Source organism: Ostrea edulis, chromosome 1, assembly GCF_947568905.1.
Source record: "Ostrea edulis chromosome 1, xbOstEdul1.1, whole genome shotgun sequence".
NCBI lineage: Eukaryota > Metazoa > Mollusca > Bivalvia > Ostreida > Ostreidae > Ostrea > Ostrea edulis.
In genome coordinates, this window is record NC_079164.1 from 58,864,516 (window position 1) to 58,889,435 (window position 24,920).

Consider the following 24,920-nt stretch of genomic DNA (forward strand, 5'->3'; position numbering starts at 1 on the left):
AAGTAAGTGTGAATGGAACAGTACTACCCACTCAATTTTGAACTGTTGAAATAGATTGTCGATATTCAATCAGGAATACAGAGCATGCAACGGTGTTAGGCTTACCTTACCATTTCTAAACGACCAAGACATTCTTCAGAACCATCGTCAACACAATCAATCATGTTTTCAATTTCTTGTCTTTACACATAAACAATTGACAATGACGGGTACGGTGTAAAAGCTATTTCAGAACGTACAAAGGATGAAGGAGGGGAGCATGGTTTCACTGTCTGTGTTCCTGTCCCACATTTTTTTTTCTGTGAATGATCTTTTCATATAAAAAGATATACATAGTTTTTCGGTGAGATGCCTCATCTTCTTGAGAAGAAGATTTTAAAAGATTTTTCCTATATATTTGCATGTAAATCTTTTATCCCCTATTGTGGCCCTATCCTGCCCCTGGGGGCCATGGTTTTGACAAACTTGAATCTGCACTATGTCAGGAATCTTTCATATGAATTTCAGCTTTTCTGGCCCAGTGGTTCTTGAGAAGATTTTTAAATGACCCTACCCTATTTTTGCATTTTTGTTAATATCTCCCCTTTGAAGGGGATATGGCCCTTCATTTGAACAAATTTGAATCCCCTTCACCAAAGAAAGTTTTGTGCCAGGTTTGGTTGAAATTGGCCCAGTGGTTCTGGAGAAGAAGATGAAAATGTGAAAAGTTTATGACGACGCCAACAATGGACAAATTTTGATCAGAAAGGCTCACTTTTACATGAACTAAAATTTACATTGTGATCAGTATGACCATTGGAAAACCAAGAGCCAGAAGAAAACACGCAGGACTTAGTGGCAGATCCAGGATTTCCAAAGGGTGTGAAAACCAAAGTACTCAGCCAATTCTGGAGTTACACTCAAAATTTGTGGTGAAAAAAGGAAGGGGGTCCTGCCCCCTCTAAATCTGCCTCTGGGACTAATGAAGACACTGCTTTAAAAGTACATTAGAGATTGTCAATCGATTCTGGCAAAAAGTTGTACCGACTTTTAAGCGGGGATTCCTCCAAAATAAGCTTTAACAAGTGGCCCATTGGCCACATCAATCACTGGTAAAGCCACCTTGGCCCTGCTGTTGTTTGGTCAACACCAAAGTATAACAAGGTCTTGCCATAAAGAATCTAAATACAAAATATGAAAGCCCTACCTTATCAGGAGATATTAAATACGGTAGGTCAGGTTTTTCTTAAAGTAAGTCAAACTCCTATATCAAAAGATCAAACAACATTGTGTCATGTCTTGCCATAAAGAATCTCTATACAAAATATGAAAGCCCCACCTAAATAGTTCCTGATATACTTAATAGGTTATGTTTTCTTAAAAATAAACTGCCATGGTGGTCTAGAGGTAGAGTGTTTGCCCCGCATGACCTAAGTCGTTAAAACAGGTAGTGACAGTTCCATCGCCAAAAGCTCGGCATCAGGTGTGAATGTCACAGGTCCTTGGATATTACCTTAAAAACAGTAGGTGTGGCACGCTAAAGAACACTCACTGCTCAATGACCGAAACCGCCGAGCCTAGGCCTAAATTTGAAGCCCTTCACCGGTCGTGTCTCCATATGAGTGAAAAATTCTCGAGAGGGACGTTAAACAAGATACAATCTTGAAAGTACATTAAACTCAGTTCAAAGTCACAAGGTCAAAGGACATGATATGAAATTAAAATTTGTCTTGCCATTAGAATTTATACAAAAGATATGAAAGATTTACCTTACAGAGTTCAGGACATATTAAATAGGTAATATTTTCAAGAAAAGTAGGTCAAACTTCCAGGTCAAGGTCATAAGATATCACACACCAATGGATCACATGAAGGGTCTTCTCATAAGGGATGCATACACAAAATATGAAAGCCCTAGCTTAAATTTAAATAGTTCAAGAGATATTTTTAAAGATATTTCCTACGTATATCAGCATTCAAAACTTTGATTCCATATTGTGGCCCCATCCTATCCTCAAATCTACACTATGTCAGGAAGCTTCCATATAAATTTCAACTTTTCTGGCCCAGTGGTTCTTGAGAAGAAAATTTTCAAAGATTTTCTTTATATATTCGCATGTAAAACTTTGATCCCCTATTGTGGCCCCCACCCCAGGGGCCATAATTTTAACAAACTGGAATCTGCACTATGTCATACAGCTTTAATGTAAATTTTAACTTGTCTGGCCCAGTGGTTCTTGAGAATAAGATTTTAAAATGACCCCATCCTATTTTTGCATTTTTGTGATAATCTCCGCTTTGAAGGGGGCATACTGCCCTTCATTTCAACAAACTTGAATCCCCTCACCTAGGGATGCTTTGTGCAAAGTTTGGTTGAAATTGGCCATCTGGTCCTGGAGAAAAAGATTTTTAGAATTTGTCAGTGTATTTTTGCTATTATCTCCCTTTGGAAAATGTTGTTGCCCTTCATTTAAATAAACTTGAATCCCCTTTACCCAAGGATGCTTTTTGTCAAATTTGTGTGAAATTGGAAAAGTGGTTCTGGAGAGGAAGTCGAAAATGAGAAAAGTTTACAGACAGACAGATGAACGGACGGACAACAGGTGATCAGAAAAACTCACTTGAGCTATTAGCTCAGGTGAGCTAAAAATACCAGACTTATAGGTGTGTATATATTGTACATGTATATGCATAAACATCATATACTATACAAACATTTTTTGCAACATTCATATAAATGAGGCGGTGTACCTGTCATCTGCTGTTGCTAAAAGAGTTTTTGTGCCATCAACCAGAGCTGTCAAAGCAGCAAGTGCTCCCATTCTACACTGAAAATACAAAAAAGAGACCAACAGGCCTTAATGGCCACCTGAGTATTAGTGAAAAGTATCAGTAGCTCCTAAGGGCTATGAAATCTATTATGACTTTCCTGTTCTAAGCTAAATTCTAAAATTCAGCAGCAGAATCGAACAAGATATATTCTTAACACACAAATTCCCATACTGATGAAAGTCTTTACATAATATATGTTATATTAACATTATAAGACTATTTTGGACCCATACTAGAGACGAAATTCACAATTTTGGTACATTCCTTAATTCCTGCTTTTCCTAAATATACATTCAGTTTTTATACAGTGTCAGCAAAATTAAAGAAGTCTTTCAAAATTTATAATGATAAAGAAAATAATCACTATGGTAATTTTGGTCCCAACCTTGAACCAAAACCCCTACCCTTAGGATCATGAAATTCATAATTTTGGTAAAGGATTACCTGTTCCTTCTAAATATCTATATGATTTTAACTTTAATAGTACAGTCTCTGAAACGTTCTACTTTACCATTTTTCCGTTCGCTCACCGTTCGTTCACCGTTTGCTCACCGTGCGCTCACCGTTCGTTCACCGTGCGCTCTCCGTTCACAGTTTTGCGTTCAGCATGCGCTCACCGTTCGTTCACCGTTCACAGAGCGTTCAGCGTGCGCTCACCGTTCGTTCATCATTCAGTCTTTTCATTGTCATTCGGAACACCAAAGTGAAAGGACCAATCTTGATAGAAAGGCGAAAATGAAAATTGAACTTGTGCGTAAGAGTGGAAGGAGACTTTCTTACTATATCAGAAATTTGATTTTGAAATACAAAATGTCAGGATTATCCACTGTGAATGCCGAAAGGTTCATTTGAGCTTTTGTTAAAAAAATTCTAAATGAGAGACGAATATAAGAGTACAAAAAATTAAGGCAGTTTCAGGTTAATGAAAACCCCTTCGACTGTGTTGACGATTTAGCATTTACAAGTTCAGGCAAAAGCACAAATTATTATAATTATTTTGCACTGCTTGACACGAGTTTTAAACAAGTCCCCCCCCCCCCCTACTTTGAAAAATAAAAACAAACGATGCTACATAATGTACATTGTACCGTATGTACGTGTCAGAATGTCAAATTGATATAGCTATTTTACTCCTATATTTATGAAAGAAATTGTCAATAAATTGATATTTACTACTTTTGCCAAATTTGAAACTTTTGTAACATTTGTCCTTAATACAAAGATGTAATTGTTTATCTTGTACGTTTCTGCATTGGCCTTTAAACATTATACAAATATTGCTCGATCTAACTGCAATCTATGGTCACATTAATAATAACAAGAGATGTTTGTAAAACACATATGCCTCCCATGGTGCAAAATTGAAAAGGGTTATACACACACCTCATTTAATTGATAGTATTATCATCAATTCAAAATATTGAGCAGACAATATCTTCCTATGTCAAGAGTGAATTGATCTTGTGACCTAAAATTCAATAGGGGTCATCTACTCCTTATGCTGTACCAGTGTACCAAGTTTGGTACGTGTCAATCAAGCAAATAATTCTTAAAATATAGGAGACAATATATTACTATGTCCAGTTCAACTATTGACTTTTGACTTCAAAATCAATATGGGTCATCCTCTCCTGAAGATGTACCAATGTACTAAGTTTGATGTCTGTCAAGTAAAAGGGTTATCAAAGCTATTGAGTGGACAGTATATTACTATGTCCAGTTTGACCCTTGACCTTTGACCATGTGACCTCAAAATCAATAGGAGTCATCTTCTCCTGAATATACACCAGTGTACTATTTAAAGTTTGATGTCTGTCAAGCAAAGAGCTCTGAAGATATTGAGCAGACAGTATATTCTTATGTCCAGGTTGACCCTTGACCTTTAAACATGTGACCTCAAAATCAATAGGGATCATCTTCTCCTGAAGATGTACCACTGTACCAAGTTTGATGTCTGTCAAGCAAAGGGTTCTCAAGATATTGAACGGACAGTATATTCCTATGTCCAGTTTGACCCTTGACCTTTGCTCATGTGACCTCAAAATCATTAGGGGTCATCTTCTCCTGAAGACATATCAGTGTACCAAGTTTGATGTCTGTCAAGAAGAGGGTTCTCAAGATACTGAGCAGACAGTATATTCCAACGTCTAGTTTGACCCTTGACCTTTGACCATGTGACCTCAAAATCAACTAGTTCTAATTGTAACGGGGACCGTTACATATGTTCCCCAAACCTCCCCCAATTAAAAAATGATGTTCTTGTGAATCTCTAGCAAAAAATCATTTTATTTTAGTCTTTAATTACATGTAGTACGTTCAATATGGTCATTTCAGTACCAAAAAATGAAAGAAAGCGTTGCACGCGCATACACGTGCACGCGTGTATGATTCCGAATTTTTGTTGATGTCGTTCAACAGGCATGCGTATCATATACCCACAGTGTGAATTTCATAACGTTTCCATCAAATATAAGGAAGTTATAGCGATTTTAAAATCGTCCAATCAGAATTCAGCACACGTGCATGCACGTGCTGAGCAGTAATTCTAACCTCAGCAATTTGTAAGGAGTACCAAGACACATCTAAACCATTAATATCAATAGAATTTGATGAAAAACAAAAACGTTATCGTCCTTTAAAAATTGAACATTTGAAAAACGTTGCACGCGCATGTGCGTTGGCATTTTTTTGTTACACCAATATATAGATACACATATTGTCTACGTATGCTGTGAATATCATCTCATTCGCTTCATAAATAAGATAGTTACAAACGTTTTAGTATTATCCAATCAAAATGAAGCGCACGTGCATGCGCGTGCAAATTGGTAATTTTGACCATGCAAATCAGTTAAGGGTCTCAATATCTACCTATGATATGAATTTCAAGCCATTTCAATGAACAACAAAAACTGATTCCAAAGTTAGTGTACAAATTTTGTAATGCGCGTGCTGACAAAAAAACTATTATTTCTCATATGTACAAATGATATACTATCATCCTATTTAGGTTTTATATCGCTTCCTTCAATATTCTGATTTTCCATTTTTTGTACCAAAATTGCAATACACGTGCACGCGCTTGCATACAAAATGACTATCACTATGCACATCTACAAACGCTATACTATCATCCTGGAAAGTTTCATATCGATCCCTTTTGTAGTTTCTGAGAACACTACCGGACAAAAAAGTACCGGAGAAAAAGAATAATAATAATAACTAGACACGATCTCGTTGCGAGCAATGAGTAGGTCTTCTGTCCGATTTGTTGATGCACTCGGAGTTAAAAAAAAAAGAAGACAAATGAGTCCCAATTTAGTTTCCGACTTTAAGACACTTTAGATATAATCAATTTTTCATATCATAAGCTTCTGAAGCAAAGTTGCGGTGAAATTCGTTTGAAATTCGACTCTCCAGGCGAGCCATAAGGCCCGCGGGCCTATTTCTTGATGTCATTTGTTAGCCCTCTATAGACTCAACAACTTTAGTTCTATATGTCTTTACAAAATATTTACCTGTAAAAAGTTATTGAGATCGACCGATATCGACAAAAAATCGACTCTACAGGCAAGCCATTAGGACCATAGGCCTATTTCTTGATATCAATCGATAGATCTCGATAAACTGAACAACTTTTGTTCAATATGTCCTTACAAAATATTTACAAGTTACAAGTTTTTGAAATCGACTGATATCGACAAAAATCGACTCTACAGGCGAGCCATGAGGCCCACAGACCCATTTTTTGATATTGATCGATAGGTTATGACACATTGAACAACTTTTGTTCAATAATGCTTTTCAAAAAATATGTCGTTTTAAAGATATGAGGCGTCAAATATTTACGATTTTGGCCCTTAAAATCTCTAATTACGTAACATATGACCTACTTTTTGATTTGATAAGATCAAGCTCGTTGAGATGAACATTTCCGCTTCTACAACTTATTATAAAATATTAATAGTTTCTGAGATATTCTCATAAACCTTTGGACCCTTCTGGGCCCCTAATTTAAAGGGTCAGCCCCTTTTGCTTGATATCGTAAGAAAGGTCATGACATTTCAAACATTTTTTGTTCAACAAGTATTTAGAAATTCTTTACCGTTCTGGAGTTATTTCTAGAAGTAATTTTTAGGGGCCAAACTGTAGCTCCCTAACGGGGCCACATAGGGAAAAAACGAAATGTACATATTGTTTAGATTATCATTCTGAACAACTTTTGTTCAATAATGCTTTTCAAAATATTTGTCGTTTTCAAGATATGAGGCGTCAATTATTTAGGATTTTGGCCCTTAAAATCCCTTATTACGTAACATATGATCTACTTTTTGATTTGATAAGAACAAGCTCGTTTAGATGAACATTTCCGCTTCAATGACTTATTACAAAATATTAATAGTTTCTGAGATATTCTCATAAACCTTTGGACCCTTCTGGGCCCCTAATTTAAAGGGTCAGCCCCTTTTGCTTGATATCGTAAGAAAGGTCATGACATTTCAAACATTTTTTGTTCAACAAGTATTTAGAAATTCTTTACCGTTCTGGAGTTATTTCTAGAAGTAATTTTTAGGGGCCAAACTGTAGCTCCCTAACGGGGCCACATAGGGTAAAAACGAAATATGCATATTGTTCAGATCATCATTCTGAACAACTTTTGTTCTTTATTGCTTTTCAAAATATTTGTCGTTTTCGAGATACAAGGGGTAAAAAATTTATGGTTTTGGCCCTTAAAATCCCTTATTACGTAACATATGACCTAAATTTTTATATGAATAGATTTGGATTGTTGAGATGAACATTTTTTGTTCTTTGACTTATACCAAAATATTAACGATTTTTGAGATATTTCATCTAGACTTTGAGCCCTTCTAGATGCCTAATTTAAGGGGCTAGCCCCTAAATCTTGATATTATCGAAAAGATCTCGTAAATGTGCACAACTTTTGTTCTACATGTCTTAACAAAATATTTGCAAGAAAAAAGATATTGGAGATCAAAGGTCAAAAATCGCCGAAATCGGCGAAAAATTTTGGCATCCATTTTTTCAGGTCCAGGCGGGCGTTTAGGCAAATCGCCTCCGGTAAAATCGAATCCCTCACAAATCTTCTAAAATGTTTACTCTATCTTGTGTAGAAATTTCAAGACTCTAGCTTCAAAACTGACGGAGGAGATGTGTGGACAACAAGGCCCTTCAAAAAGTCACTAAAAGAGAGATAACTCCTGACCGGAAGTGACGTCAAGCACGAAATTTTGCAAGCAAAGTCTCGTCACCAAAAGACATCTTTCCTGAAAATTTCGTGAAAATCGATCGAGAAATGGCTGAGAAAAACACGTGTACTACCAAGGAAAATAATAATAATAATAATAATGAAGAAGAAGAACGCGAACAATAATAGTAAGGTCTTCCGCAGGAGACAGAAGACCTTAATAATAATAATAATAATAATAATGAAGAAGAAGAACGCAAACAATAATAGTAAGGTCTTCCGCAGGAAACGGAAGACCTTAATAATAATAATAATAATGAAGAAGAAGAACGCGAACAATAATAGTAAGGTCTTCCGCAGGAGACGGAAGACCTTAATGAAGAAGAAGAACGCGAACAATAATAGTAAGGTCTTCCGCAGGAGACGGAAGACCTTAATAAGAAACAGAGTAAAAACAATATGTTCCCAAACTTTGTTTGGGGAACATAATAAGAGTCATCTTCTCCTGCAGATCTACCAGTGTACTAAGTTTGATGTCTGTCAAGAAAAGGGTTCTCAAGATATTGAGCAGACATTATATTCCTATGTCCAGTTTGACCCTTGATCTTTGACCATGTGACCTCAAAATCAATAGGGGTCATCTTCTCCTGAAGACGTACTAGTGTACCAAGTTTGATGTCTGTCAAGCAAAGGGTTCTCAAGATATTGAACGGACAGTATATTCCTATGTCCAGTTTGACCCTTGACCTTTGACCATGTGACCTCAAAATCAATAAGGGTCATCTTCTTCTGAAGACATATTGGTGTACCAAGTTTGATGTCTGTCAAGCAAATGGTTTTCAAGATATTGAACGGACAGTATATTCCAATGTCCAGTTTGACCCTTGACCTTTGACCATGTGACCTCAAAATCAATAGGGGTCAACTTCTCCTGAAAACGTACCAGTGTAACAAATTTTATGTCTGTCAAGAAAAGGGTTCTCAATGTATTGAACGGACAATATATTCCTATGTCCAGTGTGACCCTTGACCTTTGACCATGTGACCTCAAAATCAATAGGGGTCATCTTCTCCTGAAGACGTACTAGTGTACCAAGTTTGATGTCTGTCAAGCAAAGGGTTCTCAAGATATTGAACGGACAGTATATTCCTATGTCCAGTTTGACCCTTGACCATGTGACCTCAAAATCAATAGGGGTCATCTTCTCCTGAAGACGTACTAGTGTACCAAGTTTGATGTCTGTCAAGCAAAGGGTTCTCAAGATATTGAACGGACAGTATATTCCTATGTCCAGTTTGACCCTTGACCTTTGACCATGTGACCTCAAAATCAATAGGGGTCATCTTCTCCTGAAGATGTACTAATGTACCAAGTTTGATGTCTGTCAAGCAAAGGGTTCTCAAGATATTGAACGGACAGTATATTCCTATGTCCAGTTTGACCCTTGACCTTTGACCATGTGACCTCAAAATCAATAAGGGTCATCTTCTTCTGAAGATGTACCAGTGTATCAAGTTTGATGTCTTTCAAGCAAAGGGTTCTCAAGATATTGAGCGGACATTATATTCCTATGTCCAGAGTAGATTGACCCTTGACCTTTTGACCTGAAAAACAATAAGGATCCTCTTCTACTCATAACTAACCCACATATGAAATATCATTATCATCAAGTGAATGGTTCTCAAGATATTGAGCGGACAACACATGGTCTACAGACCGACTGACAGACCGACCGACCGACAGGTGCAAAACAATATGCCCCCTCTTTTTCAAAGGGGGGCATAAAAATAGTAAGTTTTGTACTTGCATGTGCATAAATTCTAGGATTATTTTCTCGGTCGATGTAGCTGCAACAAATGAATGACACAAAATGTAAGTAGGAATATCTAATACTGTTAGGAGTGTTGAGGTGTTGACACAGGGTATACTGTCCGTATTGTTTGTTTACTGCATCTATCTTGACTCCTTTCCGGGGTGTTTGTTAATTACAGGTAACCCAAACGATCAAGCTCGTAAAGTTTGAAGCCATACATGAACACCTGTAAATTCTGGATGTCACTACACATGTAGACTATAGTGTTTTCCTTTTCACATGCATTGTATATATATTATACCCATGCATTAAATGTATCTGTATATGTAATGGTATACACAATGTACATACGAAATTTGCTTTTGTTTGTGTATGACTGTTGCGTGTATTAATGTACAATTTGCGATAATTTCATGAAATATATACATGTATACTCGGTACTTGTACAAAAATATATTACATTGAATACATGTATATCCAGAACTGTAAAATATGCTGTATCACGATTCCGGTTTATTTAATTTTTTATTAATTGATGAAATATACATGTACATGTATTTTATTACTTGATTATGAAATAAGTAAAATCCCAGGGAAAAATCCGAAACATTCCGAGTAAATAGATCATTTTGCGTTCAGTGTGCGCTCAGCGTTCGTTCTCCGTTCACTTTGCGCTCTGCGTTCGCTCACCGTTCACCAAATTGCGTTCACCGTTCACTCTGCGTTCGTTCACCGTTCGCTCTGCGATCGTTCACCGTTCGCTCACCGTTCAAGTGGGAAAGAAGAACGTTTCAGGGACTGTATCAATAGTTTTATAGCTGTTGTTTAAGGAGGTACTCTACATCGTCATAATGGCTGACTTCCTTCTAAAACATAGTGGAAAATATGAATATCAGCAATATTGGTCTATTCATTTAGAAATTTCTCGCCTAGCTGAGTAGCTCAGTAGGTTAGCACATCGACTGCAGAACTCGAGTCCAGCAGGGGTTTTAAATTTTTCTCAGATTGCTTTCAAATAAAACTTTTTGACTAAATACATAATGTACAGTAAATTTGCAAATTTTCAATTTTAAAATATTGTTGTACATATTCTCCACTTTTCATCCATATCAAATTTCCCTGGTGTAGCATACATCCTTAAATGTTTTACACATATTAAACACTATATGCCAATTTTGGTCAGAACCTCTACCATGAAATTAATAGTTTTGGTAGAGGCCTTCCTGCTCTAAATCTCTATGCCTTTTGTTTTTATTAAAGATAAACTGTTCTAGAAAAAGATTTTTGAACATTGGTCATTTAGCAGTTTTTGTCCCACCTGTAAGGTCCTGGGGGTGCAGGAGTCCTGAAATTTAGAATTCATGTCCTCCTTATCCCAAAGATTTTAAAAAGAATTGAACTGTAGTTATCAAAAAGAAGTAAAAAATGTTCAATTGTTAATGCCCGATGAACGACGACAGATGCAGACCAATAGGCTTAGCAATGGTCACCTGACTAAAGTGACCTAAAACATTGTAAATGCATGAATGAATGCTACTCTACGTGTCACAGGGGTTAAGCCCGTTTTGACCCAAAACTCCTCCTCATAACCATAAATAAAGACAGATTACAATTACAAAGAAATTCTTTATTTTAGCTTGTATTGAAAATAATTATTATAGTGATATACAAAACATTATAATTTTATTTCTGAAGTATTATGTCTATACTGCAAGATGCACTAAGAAACCTTTAAACTTGCCCGCTGCAATATCACAAATGAAATTATTTTATGAAACACACAAATATATAGCATATAAGAATGGTGAAAAGAAAAAATTTGATACTCATTGGAACAGATGGAACTTAATATTTACTTAAAACATGCCTCACTCTTTTTCTCTCTTTCTCACTATCTCTCTCCATGCACATAATGATAATTATATATGACTTGTTGTAGTCATGTACTTTATTATGTGTACAAAAACCAATAATAATAAAAAAGAAAAAAAAAAGACAGGGATTGAACTCTGACTTAGATAAAACACTACCCACTCGCATCAAACGCCTAAACACTAAAAAAATAGTTTTAAAATACGTAATCTACAGACTGTCGTACATAAATTTTTTAACTTCATGCATGCTGAATTTCAAGTCACAGGGTCTTAAAAACAAAGATATATGTCATCATTTTCGTGATTTCACCTGTTTATTTTCAATTGGACAATTTTACCAGTCCAGATCACCCCATGGGTTTTCCCCTATGACAGTAGTGAAATTCAGACAAGTGAGACACATTTCGCATCTATTGCACGGAATTTCACATCATACTTACTCATATTTCAATAAAGTTCTCTATGAATGCTATATCTGGGTCTTTTATTCTACAACACATCAACCATCAACTGCTAAGAAAACCAACCATTTTGACAATACCAAAATCCACAAGTCAAAGTCAAAACGGGCTTAATCCCTGTGCATTGTGTATGTTCAACTATTGGTATATGTATTCAGAGACAAGTTCATTCACGTACTTGAATATCTATTAGCATGTATGCTACAAATCAGTTTTGTCTATTATCCACCATACTCAAAGCCTTGTAACAACTTCCATTTTCCCAACTTACCTTTGGTGAAGGATCTTTCAGAATGACAGTAAAAAGGGTGTGCACTTGGGGACTGTTACCAGCTGCATTGGAGTCTGGTATAAAAGACGACCAGTACCCAAATATCACTCGTTTGTTGATGTTCTAGTTAGAAAGGATAAAACAATATCACACATATATCTGCATTTATTGATATCTTCCAGATCAGTCATGAGGATCCTGGAATCAAGCATTGAAAACATGTCTCAGGAGTAGCAATTTTTCCAAAACCCCTCACTTTTAAAAAAAACGATAAACAATAGGCCCATGGGCCACATCGCTCACCTGAGACACCTTGGCCCTTCAAAGATTTTTTTTTTTTAATTTCAAAGGGTTCCAACATAAATGAATATGAATTCACACAACATGGGGATGCCTCAACACTAATAAGACTATAACATGACCTTGCTGTTCTGAGGGGTCACATAGATGATGGTATGAAATGAAAGGTCTTGCCTTAAGATAATTTATATATCAAAAGCCTGATAGTTGACTCGCACTTCATTGTCAACAATGGAATAAGTAATCTTCAAGGAGGAAGATTATACTCAAGGAGGAAGATAGTAAGCTTGAAGGATGAAGAATATGTGTGTATATACTTCTTTTAGTGGTATTTATATCTTATTTTACCACGGTTATGGCAAAGATCAGAGGAAAGCTGAGATCATTATTTAAGGAATGAATTTAATTTTTTTTATATATTTTATACGATATAAATTGGTTCGAGGCAGTTTACGCTTATAAACCGCAAAGAACTAAAAGATGCAAACATTTTAAATTTTATTTCGTAAACAGTAAATAGAAATAGATTGCACCATACAAGAATTCGCTTGGCAACATACCGACGAAATGTCAACCGTGGAGGAAGCCATCTTAGTTCTTCACATATCGAGCGAGTAGGCCTATACTTTATTTATCAAATTTGAAAACGTATGGTGGAGTTTGTAACAAATTTTGATAACAAAATTAAGATATGCATAGGTTATGTAGGCCTGATATTAACTTTGCAGTGCAATATCAACTTTGAAGTCATTCCTACTAAGGGCGCTTGTTTCATAGTCTGGACTTAGTAACATGTATGTATCACGTCATGCACCAAAAAGTGCGATGTTTGATTTATCAAAAGATTTAAACTACAATATGACTTGACATGGCATGCAGCATTGTTGCCAATTAAATCCAGCACATTAAATTATGTAAGCAATTCACAGATAGTGATCCACATGTTAATCGATAAAGCATGACGTCTTCTGTTACATTGTAGACATTAATGATGCATTTTATGCTTCAATAGGCAGATCAAGCAATCCCCCCAAGTAAAAACATAATGAAACAGCAATTTTGCAAATACTTGATATACCGTTTTTTATTTCACATATGACATCGTTGTACATGTCAGAGTTTGTTTTTGAATTTTTACCGTTAACATTTTATGCAACTTTATTGTACATGTGAACAAAGACTGCACATTTTGTTTAGAAATAATGGGGGAGGGGCCAGATGTCAGACAATACAGTAAATTATTGTGCATGTTTAATTCTGATTTTCAATTTCATATTTCGAAGGCCCATCAACTTCATGATGCAATATATGTAAAATTAGAAATTTAAGAAAAAGTAGAGCTGTCTTGGCCATGCCACGGTTGTCATGGGGGTGTGTCCCCATACCAAGTTACATTTATACAATATAAACAAATTTTTTTTCTGCATGCTCAGCCAATCAAATTGTGTGTTACAAATAAAACAAGAGGTACTGTGAGCAATGCTCATTAAGAATACCCCCCGCTTACCCCAATCTCCCAAAGGGTGTTGTTAATAGGTATAAATTACCTCTTTCCTGAGTGTAAAAATATGGTATGCCTTTGTAGAAGAAAATGGAAGATATAGTCCGAACACAAATCCATGGTATAAACCTATATTTTTGACCTTGAGATCAAAGGTCAAGGTTATAAAGAGGTGATGAATGTACATGACACATAGTCTCATGGTGATACACCCATGTCTTATGGTATGACTATGTCAAAAAACCCTATAATTAATTTTGACCTTGAGGTCAAAGTTCAAGGTCATATAGAGGTCATGAAGGTACCCGACACATCATCTCATTGTGATACACTCATGTGTCAAATATGGTATGCCTATGTCAAAGAACAAAGAAGTCATGGCCCCGACACGAATCCATTGTAAAAACCTTTAATTTTGATCTTGAGGTCAAGGTCATATGGAGGTCATGAAGGTACCCGACACATCGTCTCATGGTGATACACTCATGTGTCAAATATGGTATGCCTATGTCAAAGAACAAAGAAGGTATGGCCTGGACACGAATCTGCACAGACAGAGTGATTCCTATATACCCCCCTGAACTTTGTTCGCGGGGGGGTATAATAAAATTATTCTGCGATATACCTTCATACGTAATAACTGGTTATGAGAAAATGGACACTCATCTCACTTGCACTTTGCTTATATGCAACAATAAATTCGATAACTGATAATTCAGTTTTATAATCATAAAAATCAATCAATATATGTTGTAAAACAAATTTATAAATGACTAAAGAACATTTGTCATTCAGTACAAATCAATCGTCTGCATTCTGAGATCGAAACACATGTAAATATGTAGATGCACAGAAAATTTTTTCTTGGACTGAGTATTCAAAGCAGTTGATATAATCCATCAACATAAAACTAAATACTTCAAATATTTTTCAAAATAGATCTAGTATACCCTACCATCTCACCTTTTTCTTCAGCAAAACACATGTAGGCTTAGTCTGCCATGATGTCACAGTGACCTATTTCATAGCTATATAGGAAAACGATCGGCTGCATGTTTTTGAGCCATAGTAGAATAGAAATAAAGTTCTTGTTTTCATGTAAGTTGCGGGATAACCTCCTTCAAATGTTGTTTCAACTTGAAATGTTGTTTGAAATATAAAAACATCTAGGCATTTAAATTTCAAAACATTTCTGAACCTTGGAGGTTATCCTGCAACATACATGAAAACGCGAACTTTATTTCTTAAGTGCATTATGCCTGTTTAAAGTGACTAAAGTCAATTAAGTCACTGCCAAAATATAAATTACATATACAAAATGGATGTAAATAGACATTGCTAATTCATGGTTATATATGCTAAGCAATCCATGATCTACAAATGCTCAGAATTGGGAGGAAAATTATTATGTAGTCATACAGTATTTTATATCACAATAGAAAACCCTCAAATAAGTACCACAGTGGTTGTAAGAAGATAGCATCCAACAAAAGTTTTTCCAAATCAATAGCTTGAGTAAAACTTTATCAATGTTACAATGATGAATGCAGTTGACATCTGTAAGAAAGAAACATCACTGAAGCTAGCTGCATTGTGAATTTCCAGTCTTTTTACTGTTCTGACCCTCAAGAGTATATTTTTAGAGTTTATTTAACAACTGATAGTTATTCGCTCCATACACAGTTATTCATGCCGTACACTGATAGTTATCCACGCCATACACTGATAGTTATTCACGCCGTACACTGATAGTTATTCATTCACACCGTACACTGATAGTTATTCACGTCGTACACTGACAGTTATTCACGCTGCACACTGATAGTTATTCACACCGTACACTGATAGTTATTCACGTCGTACACTGATAGTTATTCACACCGTACACTGATAGTTATTCACGTCGTACACTGATAGTTATTCACACCGTACACTGATAGTTATTCACGCCGTACACTGATAGTTATTCACACCGTACACTGATAGTTATTCACACCGTACACTGATAGTTATTCACGCCATACAGTTATTCACGTCATACACTGATAGTTATTCACGCCGTACACTGATAGTTATTCACACTGTACACAGATAGTTATTCATGCCATACACAGATAGTTCTACACGCTGTACACAGATAGTTATTCACGCTGTACACTGATAGTTATTCACGCCGTACACTGATAGCTATTCATGCCGTACACTGATGCTTGATTTCGTCTCAACTTTTGCTCTTACATATTCTCAGATGACAATTTTGTCTTGCATTGCAATTCAAGAATATTCATTCATTAACATATCGCAGAGGTTTTTTTTGTCAAAGTGACATTTTTTATGACAAAAAAAGTAGAAACAAGCTTACTCCATTTGTTTACATTGGATATCAACATCCAAACATAGTGTAACCATCATGTTTACCATACCATCAGATATATACACACACAATAGACAAATTTCAATCTAAAAAGCTCACTTGAGCTTTTAGCTTAGCCTCAGACAAGTTAAAAACCATTACCTTTATTGTTGTGTGCAAACAGGCAAGAGCACATTGTCTAACTTTAGCATGAAGTGACCTCAACTGTGAACTTTGACCTCCTTCTGTGTCAGAATACTCTGATTCGGAGCTGCTAATTTTTGCCCAATTTGGCCTGAAAGAAACAGCTTCTCTAGACCTTGAAGAATCTGCTTCATCATTTTCATCGTCTTTGTCTTGTGATGATTTTGCAGTTGTGTTGCGAGTACTTTCTGCTCCTTTCTTTGCTTTCTTCTTTTTGTACTTTTTGCCACCTCCAGATTTTGCTGAGGTCTCATCATTTGCCTGCAACTCAGACCTTGCAGAGTTTGTTGGGGATGGATCATACTGACTGAGGGGTGTGGGGTACAAGCTATCTGGGACCGAGATTGGAGCCCCGGGCAGACCATGGAACATAAATGCCTACAACACAAAACAGCTGTCAATATTACATTTCAACAAGATATGTTTAGAACAAATATGCCCCCTCCCCCTGATAAACTTTAAATCAAAAATGTCAGACTCTGTAAAGATTGTGAAAAATATGGGTTATCTACTAGTCTGGGGCAACCACTATACTAAGTTTGATCCCTACCAGGCAAGGGGTTCTAAAGATAACAAGCTATAACTGTGTTTGGATGTCCCCAAACACCTCCCCATGTCAGAAATGAAATTTGATGCCAGAAATGGACTTAGGATCCTCAATAAATCCTAGAAACTATATTTGGTTGAAATCCGACAAACTTGATTTTTGGCAGCCATTTCCTTATGTGGCAGCCATTTTGAAAAGAATCAATTTGGAAATTGAATGGAAGGTAGTCTCGTTCAACCAGACACTCGGCTGTCTCCGCAAACCTCCGACGAGCAGAGAATCTGGTAAAGACAAGCGATAACTGTTACTGCTAGGGAGTGCTAATTTAGTTTCGGTTTGATTATCTCTGACATAAACAGTCAGTTCCGAGATTTGATGCTAATTAGTTGATCCTTCATTAGTGATACTAATGGGGAAATCATTACTACATATACAATAGAAACAAATTTTGGTTTTTGTCAGCTGGAAATTGTACTTTCACTTTTGCCTCCTAAAGTAATTTTGATAAAACGGTTTTACCATTTCCCGTGGGTAGAACAGCAAATAAATCCTTTCCTTTTACAAAAGTTTTTATAAACACTCTAGTTGTAAATCCTTAAGCTTAAACGGCAAATTCAATCTATTACAAATTTCTTCGGTAGTCGTTATATTGAAGGTGTGTTGAATCAACCAATCAAATTAAATACCGAAATTTTGGTAAGCCTTGTTTTGATGTTACAAACTTTATGTCTTTACCAGACCCTCTGCTTGTCGAAGATTTACGGTGAAAGCAGAGCGTTTGGTTGCACGAGACTAAATGGAAGGAAATACTGATGCTAGAAATGAACTGTAGACGACCCTCAATTGACCCCAGAACCCAAATATTGTAGAGATTTTAACACTTTCAAATATTTCGGTATATGGCGGTCATTTTGAAAATGGTGGCTCAAAAAAAAAATTTATGGTGAAAATGGACTTGGGGGGTCATCAAATTACCCAAGAAATAGAATTTGTTTGAAATACGACAACCTAGATCTTTTAGTTATAAGGTTAGTTTCTTATGTAACAAATTTTCACGATTCGATCGTTAAAATAATGTTCCAGTTTGATGTGTTACATGTTTGTCTGTGTGCAGGCCACGAGTTTCCCGAACTGGATGGCGTGACGTTGCTTGTCATACAGTTCATTGATTATCTTGTCTTCTATTCATATAATGCATCGCTTTGCGAAAGGTTCTTAGTGATTTTCTTGACATTTAAAATTTTACATAACATACCATGGTCTTAAAAAATATATAAAATATAAACCTTTGTCAAAATCAAATTAAATGAATTAAAGATGCCATATTTTATTAGAACACTTCAGCGGTAACAGACATCTGTCCCACAGAAAACGCAAGTGACTTCTCAAATCTTATTTCACATAATGAGCCAGCTCATCCTGGTCCATAATAATCATATTAAGAAGAAGAAGAAAAAGAAAATAAGAAGAAGAAACGGAGCAAAAACAATATGTCCCCGACACTATGTGTTCAGGGACATAATAAGCAGTACTTCTTTTATATTCAGAGTGAATTAATTTATGACCTTCAGAGATTCAAAATGAAAAGGAGTCATAATACCATAAGACATTTTGACCATTCTTTAGGGGGTACCAATGTACCAAGCTTGATGTCTGTCATGCAAAGGGTTCTCAAGATAATGAGCAGAAAATCCTTTCTTACTGTATGTACTCGTATATAAGTCTGTTTTCGGAAATGAAATTTTGACTCTGAAGGCTATGTCTGAATTTGATAAACGTATAAAATGATGTGCCATGCATATACTACTACTGGAATTTTTTCTTGCCACACAACTTGCAACATTTGATTGTACGTATCGAAACGTCAAAGTCAGTTTAATCAGGTGATAGATTAACCTCTGTGATGTTATTAATGGAAAACATCATTTTATACGTTTATTAAAGTCAATATACAGCATTTTTTATGGTACTAATATTTTATGAAGAACAAGCCTTATTTGTAAGGTACATCGGTATTCTATATTTTCTGATCAATGTATGGAAACAGTGCAGTAGATATTCACTAAGTATTAAGATTTGCAGTGTGGCTATACTACTTTTATCTTTTTCCATTTACCTGTAATTTTCATAAAAAGGGAAATGTGCCATATTAAACACAGATCATAGTATGGTCATAGTGCTTGGCTGGAGCACTAAGTATCGATAGCTAGGGAACTGAGCAACTCATAATTAATTTTTTTTCCTTAAATATCCAAGATTGAATCACCATACCAAAAGGAAAAAAAACGGAAAATATTTAACCTTCAAAAAATTATTTTCTTACTTTTAATATACAGTGAAATTAACATTGATGTTATCGATAATAAAGATTGAAAACGCCATTTAGCAATTATATACAGGTGACTCTCAATGGCTCAAACTTCAATTTCTCAAAGTTCTCGATCTCTTGAAGTAAAATCAGTCACGATTTTTTTCTCTATATAACTAAGCTAATTTACTCCTTATCTTTCAAACGTTTGATCTCTCTAAGTTTTCGATCTCTCAAAGTGAAATCTAGGTCCCATAACACAAATTTTATTGTTTTTCACTCTCGATCTCTCGAAGTGGTGGTAGCATTTACATACTGTCACTTATGCATATAATTATTCCCGCTTCGACCAACCTGAATAATATTGAATGCGTGGGCTAGCTCAGTTGTGTCAATCAGGTGTTTTTACAGGTGACACATCATGTATTTCCCGGTGGGTGGATAGTAAATTGTTTAATTGGTCAACTGAACCCTACTACAGCATTTTGTTTTCATTACAATTCGACGACAGCCAACTTTAAGACTTGTCTGCCCTTGACAATGAGACGGTAATGTTGAGAATAAAATTTAGAAACATGCCAAGGAATAATCGCTATTTATTAGAATGTGTGCTTTGCGTAAAGTGGCTGAATATTGTGATGATTGTGCAGTAGATTGTGCTCTGTGTAGTTAGTGACTGCGAAATGCCATTATGGACGAGAAATCTGTCTCGTAAATGTACATCTATCTTAACATGAAAAATAAACAAGAGGTACTGTGAGCAATGCTCACTAAGAATACCCCCCGCTTACCCCAATCTCCCAAAGGGTGTTGGTAATAGGTAAAACTTCAGTATTATGATCCAAAAGGTATCTAGGAACACAGCATCTCCATGCGATGAAAAAAGCCATTAAAGAATTTAAATGGAAACCATATTGCTACTTCGATGTCCAGTGCGCGTGACCTTTGACCTTTTGACCCTAAAATCGATAGGGAACATCTTCATCCCATGGGTAGTCCATATGTATGATATGGTGACTGTAGGTGGAAAGGATAACGCTTTAGAGCCCGGAAACCATATTGCTACTTCAATGTCCAGTGTGCTTGACCTTTGACCCCAAAATCGATAGGGAACATCTTCATCCCATGGGTAGTTCATATGTAAGATATGGTGACTGTAGGTGGAAAGGATAACGCTTTAGAGCCCGGAAACCATATTGCTACTTCGATGTCCAGTGCACTTGACCTTTGGACCCCAAAATCCATAGGGAACATCATCCCATGGGTAGTCCATATATATGATATGGTGATGGTAGGTGGAAAGGATAATGCTTTAGAGCCCGGAAACCATTGCATCTACAGACAGACGGGACGGACAACCCAATTCCAGTATACCCCCCCCCCCCCCCCCACGCACAACTTGTTGCGGGGGGTATAAAAATCCTAACCTTATTAGTTCTCTTTTTATCCTTCCTACATAAACAGAGAGAGAGAGAGAGAGAGAGAGAGAGAGAGAGAGAGAGAGAGAGAGAGAGACTGCACCATACCATAATACAACCTGTCTTTGTGTATCTAGTCTGGCTATCCTAAACTTATTAGTATCGTTTCTATCATGTTTCATACCTACAAAATCACTTGTGCATGCTTGACCATCAAAAACAACTCTTTCAAATGACAAAGACAACAAGAGGTACTGTGAGCAATGCTCACTAAGAATACCCCCCGCTTACCCCAATCTCCCAAAGGGTGTTGGTAATAGGTATAAACTACCTCTTTTCTGAGTGTAAAAAACAAATAGCATGACAAACCGAACCATATTGCTACTTCGATGTCCAGTGCGCGTGACCTTTGACCTTTTGACCCCAAAATCGATAGGGAACATCTTCATCCCATGGGTAGTCCATATGTATGATATGGTGACTGTAGGTGGAAAGGATAACGCTTTAGAGCCCGGAAACCATATTGCTACTTCGATGTCCAGTGTGCTTGACCTTTGACCTTTTGACCCCAAAATTGATAGGGAACATCTTCATCCCATGGGTAGTTCATATGTATGATATGGTGACTGTAGGTGGAAAGGATAACACTTTAGAGCCCGGAAACCATATTGCTACTTCGATGTCCAGTGCGCTTGACCTTTGACCTTTTGACCCCAAAATCGATAGGGAACATCTTCATCCCATGGGTAGTCCATATATATGATATGGTGACAGTAAGTGGAAAGGATAACGCTTTAGAGCCCGGAAACCATATTGCTACTTCGATGTCTAGTGCGCTTGACCTTTGACCTTTTGACCCCAAAATCGATAGGGAACATCTTCATCCCATGGGTAGTCCATATATACGATATGGTGACGGTAGGTGGAAAGGATAATGCTTTAGAGCCCGGAAACCATTGCGTCTACAGACGGACGGACGGACGGACAACCCGATTCCAGTATACCCCCCCACAACTTGTTGCGGGGGGTATAAAAATTAATATCATCATCATCATTCATCATCAACTGGTTTTGATTATACAGGCCATGTATCAATCCTCATGTCGAGGGTGTGGCCTGTCTGTCTGTCGAGAGTGAAGTCTTCCTCTCCACGCATGGCGATCCAGTGGGTTGGTAGAGTCCATGTTCAGGGCTTCACGAGTTCGTCCCAAGAAAGCTTTGGTCTGTCTAGGCCCTGCTGTGCTACAATGTTCGTGCATCTGACCTGAGAGATCCAGCTTGTGCTGTGCTCAACATGTCCAAGCCATCTCAGCCTGCCCTATTGGAGAACTTCAGCAATGTCTCTTATTTTGAGCCTAGATAGAAGAGTCTCAAAGTGGACGTCTTCTTCAGGCTTGACCAGGCAGGTCCATCTTATCATGGCTCTGTTGTTACGTTGAAGGTGCTTGATGGTGCTCGCTGATGTTGCCCATGTTTCTGAACCATAGAGCATGACACTCCTCACATAGCTGGAGGAAACTTGACTTGATTGTAGCAGGGAGTTGCTTGTTTGTGAGGATAGGAAGGAGTTCTCTGAACTTTTTCCAGGTTGACTTGCACCGTGATATGGCTGCAAGCTCACACCCTCCACCAGAAGACATGGTATCTCCGAGGTAGCAGAAGTCAGCAACCACGTCAAATGTGTCTCCATCAACTTCAACCTCAACCTACCGTCTATTGGTCTTGCTGTGCCCATACAGTGTGGATTTGAGTATTGTGGGTCCGGTCTGAGGAGGGCCTTTAATTCCACTACAGTTCTTGTGGACCCAGCAAGAGCAGTTGGTGCAGAAGAAAGAGTTTCTTCCTGTTCCGCTTAGACATACTGAACAAGGGTGTTTTCCTGATCTTCTATGGGAGTTCAGGTTTGGTCCAGCAATCATTACTTTGGTCCTTCCCATGTTCACTCTTAGACCCTTTGCTTCCATGCCCTTCTTCCAGGTTGTGATTCTGTCAACTTGTGCTTCTAGTGAGGTGTCGACAATGGCAAGGTCGTCAACATACAAGAGCTCCCAAGGGCAGTCTGTGCGCAGCTCGATTCAGTGCTCCAAGTTGCAAGTAAAACGGTTGCATTTGCGACCAGAAAATCGATTTTGCGACTAGAGATTATAATTAAGTCGCATTTTTGCGAGTGGAGAAAAATTGGGCATCCAGTAAAATTTTAAAATCAGGATCGGAAGTCTGAATAAATATTTTTCAGTCTCGGTCAAAACAGCGTTTGAAAGCAAACAAGATGGCGGGAAAACGAGGGTTAAAGCACTTTGGATTTATCAGTAGTAAAAAGTAGAAGCCTCAGCCTAGTACATGTAACGAAGAAATTCAAGAATCACACAGAGAAAGTTCTGCATTTAAAGATGATGTAGCTGTGTCTAAAGAAAAATGCAAACGTGAAAGAACCCCAGTCCTAATGGCTGAAGGAATATTCGTGGTTAATAATGATATACAGAGATTGCAAAATGTTTTGCAGAATTTGTGAAGCCAATCAGCCAGCAACGTCCACCATTTCTGGACACCCATTGTCCGATTTCACCACGACCTGGTGTACATCTTACAAATATGGATGCGTGACTATTCACTGTAACAGTAAGAGACACGTCTTTGTCCATGACTGCATTATTAGCAGTAAGTCGAACGGAGCAACTGTTGCTGTTAAATTTCACAGACAATTACAAACTCAGGATGTAGTGTTCTTATTGATGCTGGTACCGATTGTTCAGCAAAAGATCCAACAGAAGTAGAAGGTCTTATTTGCATAAGCAGTGAAGGCCCACTTATTGAGGACTTTAAAGCAAATCCTTGGGTGGAACACTGGGTTTTCTTCCACAGAAGCGTACTGTAAAATATACAGGATGACCCAATGCAATACAACTTTTGCCAGAGTAAATACTTGACTTGTTAGCATCCAGCATGTTTCACAGCACATTTCTATTCAGTTTAAAATTAAACAAACAAAACGCATACATGGGTGTTGATTTTTTTCTTTAAAGATATTCCAATTGAAAAAAAATTAACTTGTAAGTCTTAATTACAAAATCTTTTACCATGATGAGTAGAAATTTTGGAAATGGCGACTAGAAATTTGAAAATGGCGACCAGAAATATTTCTAGGTCACCATTTTGCAACCTGATAGCAGATGTGACTTGAAGCACTGCAATTGACAAGGCTTCCAGGATGATGATGAAGAGCAGCGGGCTCAGTACAGAACCCTGATGCATACCTACTCCCACTCTGAAAGCCACACTATATCCTTCTCCAACACGCACACGGCTCCTAGCATCTAAGTACATTGATTGTACCATCCGTACCAGCCATTCCTCAACACTCAGCTTTCGCATGGCCCACCAGATCACATTCCTTGGCACTCGATCAAAGGCTTTCTCGAGGTCGACAAAAGCCATAAAGGGTTTTGTTCGCAGCCAAGTGCTTTTCTTGGAGCTGTCGGATGATGAAGATGGCGTCGATTGTACCTCGGCCTGGTATGAAGCCGAACTGCATCTCATCGATAATTGATATGCACATGTTGCCTAATCAGTTTCTTGCGCTCTCTCTCTCTCTCTCTCTCTCTCTCTCTCTCTCTCTCTCTCTCTCGTATTTTCATAGTTTGATCTAACAGCTTTAGACCTCGGTAATCGCCCCTATCCAGAACACCCCCTTTTCCTTTGTAGATGCTGATGATGTAACTTTCTTCCCAGTCCTCGCGAACAATAGCTTCCACAAGGTCTCGTATAAGATCTACTCCAGCCTTGCCTGTGGGCTTCAGCATCTCTCTTATTATTGCTGATGGTCCAGGAGCTTTGCCAATGCGCATCTTA

General features: G+C 37.3%; 1 protein-coding gene across 6 annotated transcripts in view; it reads right to left on the bottom strand.

Moving 5' to 3' along the window:
* LOC125649523 (HEAT repeat-containing protein 6-like) overlaps positions 1–24,920 on the bottom strand; it is a 158,239-nt gene that overhangs the window by 106,097 nt on the left and 27,222 nt on the right. For 3 of the 6 annotated variants that reach the window (XR_008800189.1, XR_008800188.1, XM_056155181.1), the window contains exons 7-10: positions 16,757–17,176; positions 12,441–12,563; positions 11,153–11,179; positions 2,731–2,807 (exon numbers count right to left, since the gene is read on the bottom strand). Coding sequence is in view for 2 of the 6 variants with exons in the window: in XM_056155181.1 (XP_056011156.1) it covers positions 2,731–2,807; positions 11,153–11,179; positions 12,441–12,563; positions 16,757–17,176 (647 nt within the window). In the remaining 4 variants the exon portion in view is untranslated. The remainder of the gene's footprint in view (positions 1–2,730; positions 2,808–11,152; positions 11,180–12,440; positions 12,564–16,756; positions 17,177–24,920) is intronic. The other 3 variants (XR_008800191.1, XR_008800190.1, XM_048877095.2) reach the window with 1 other exon arrangement.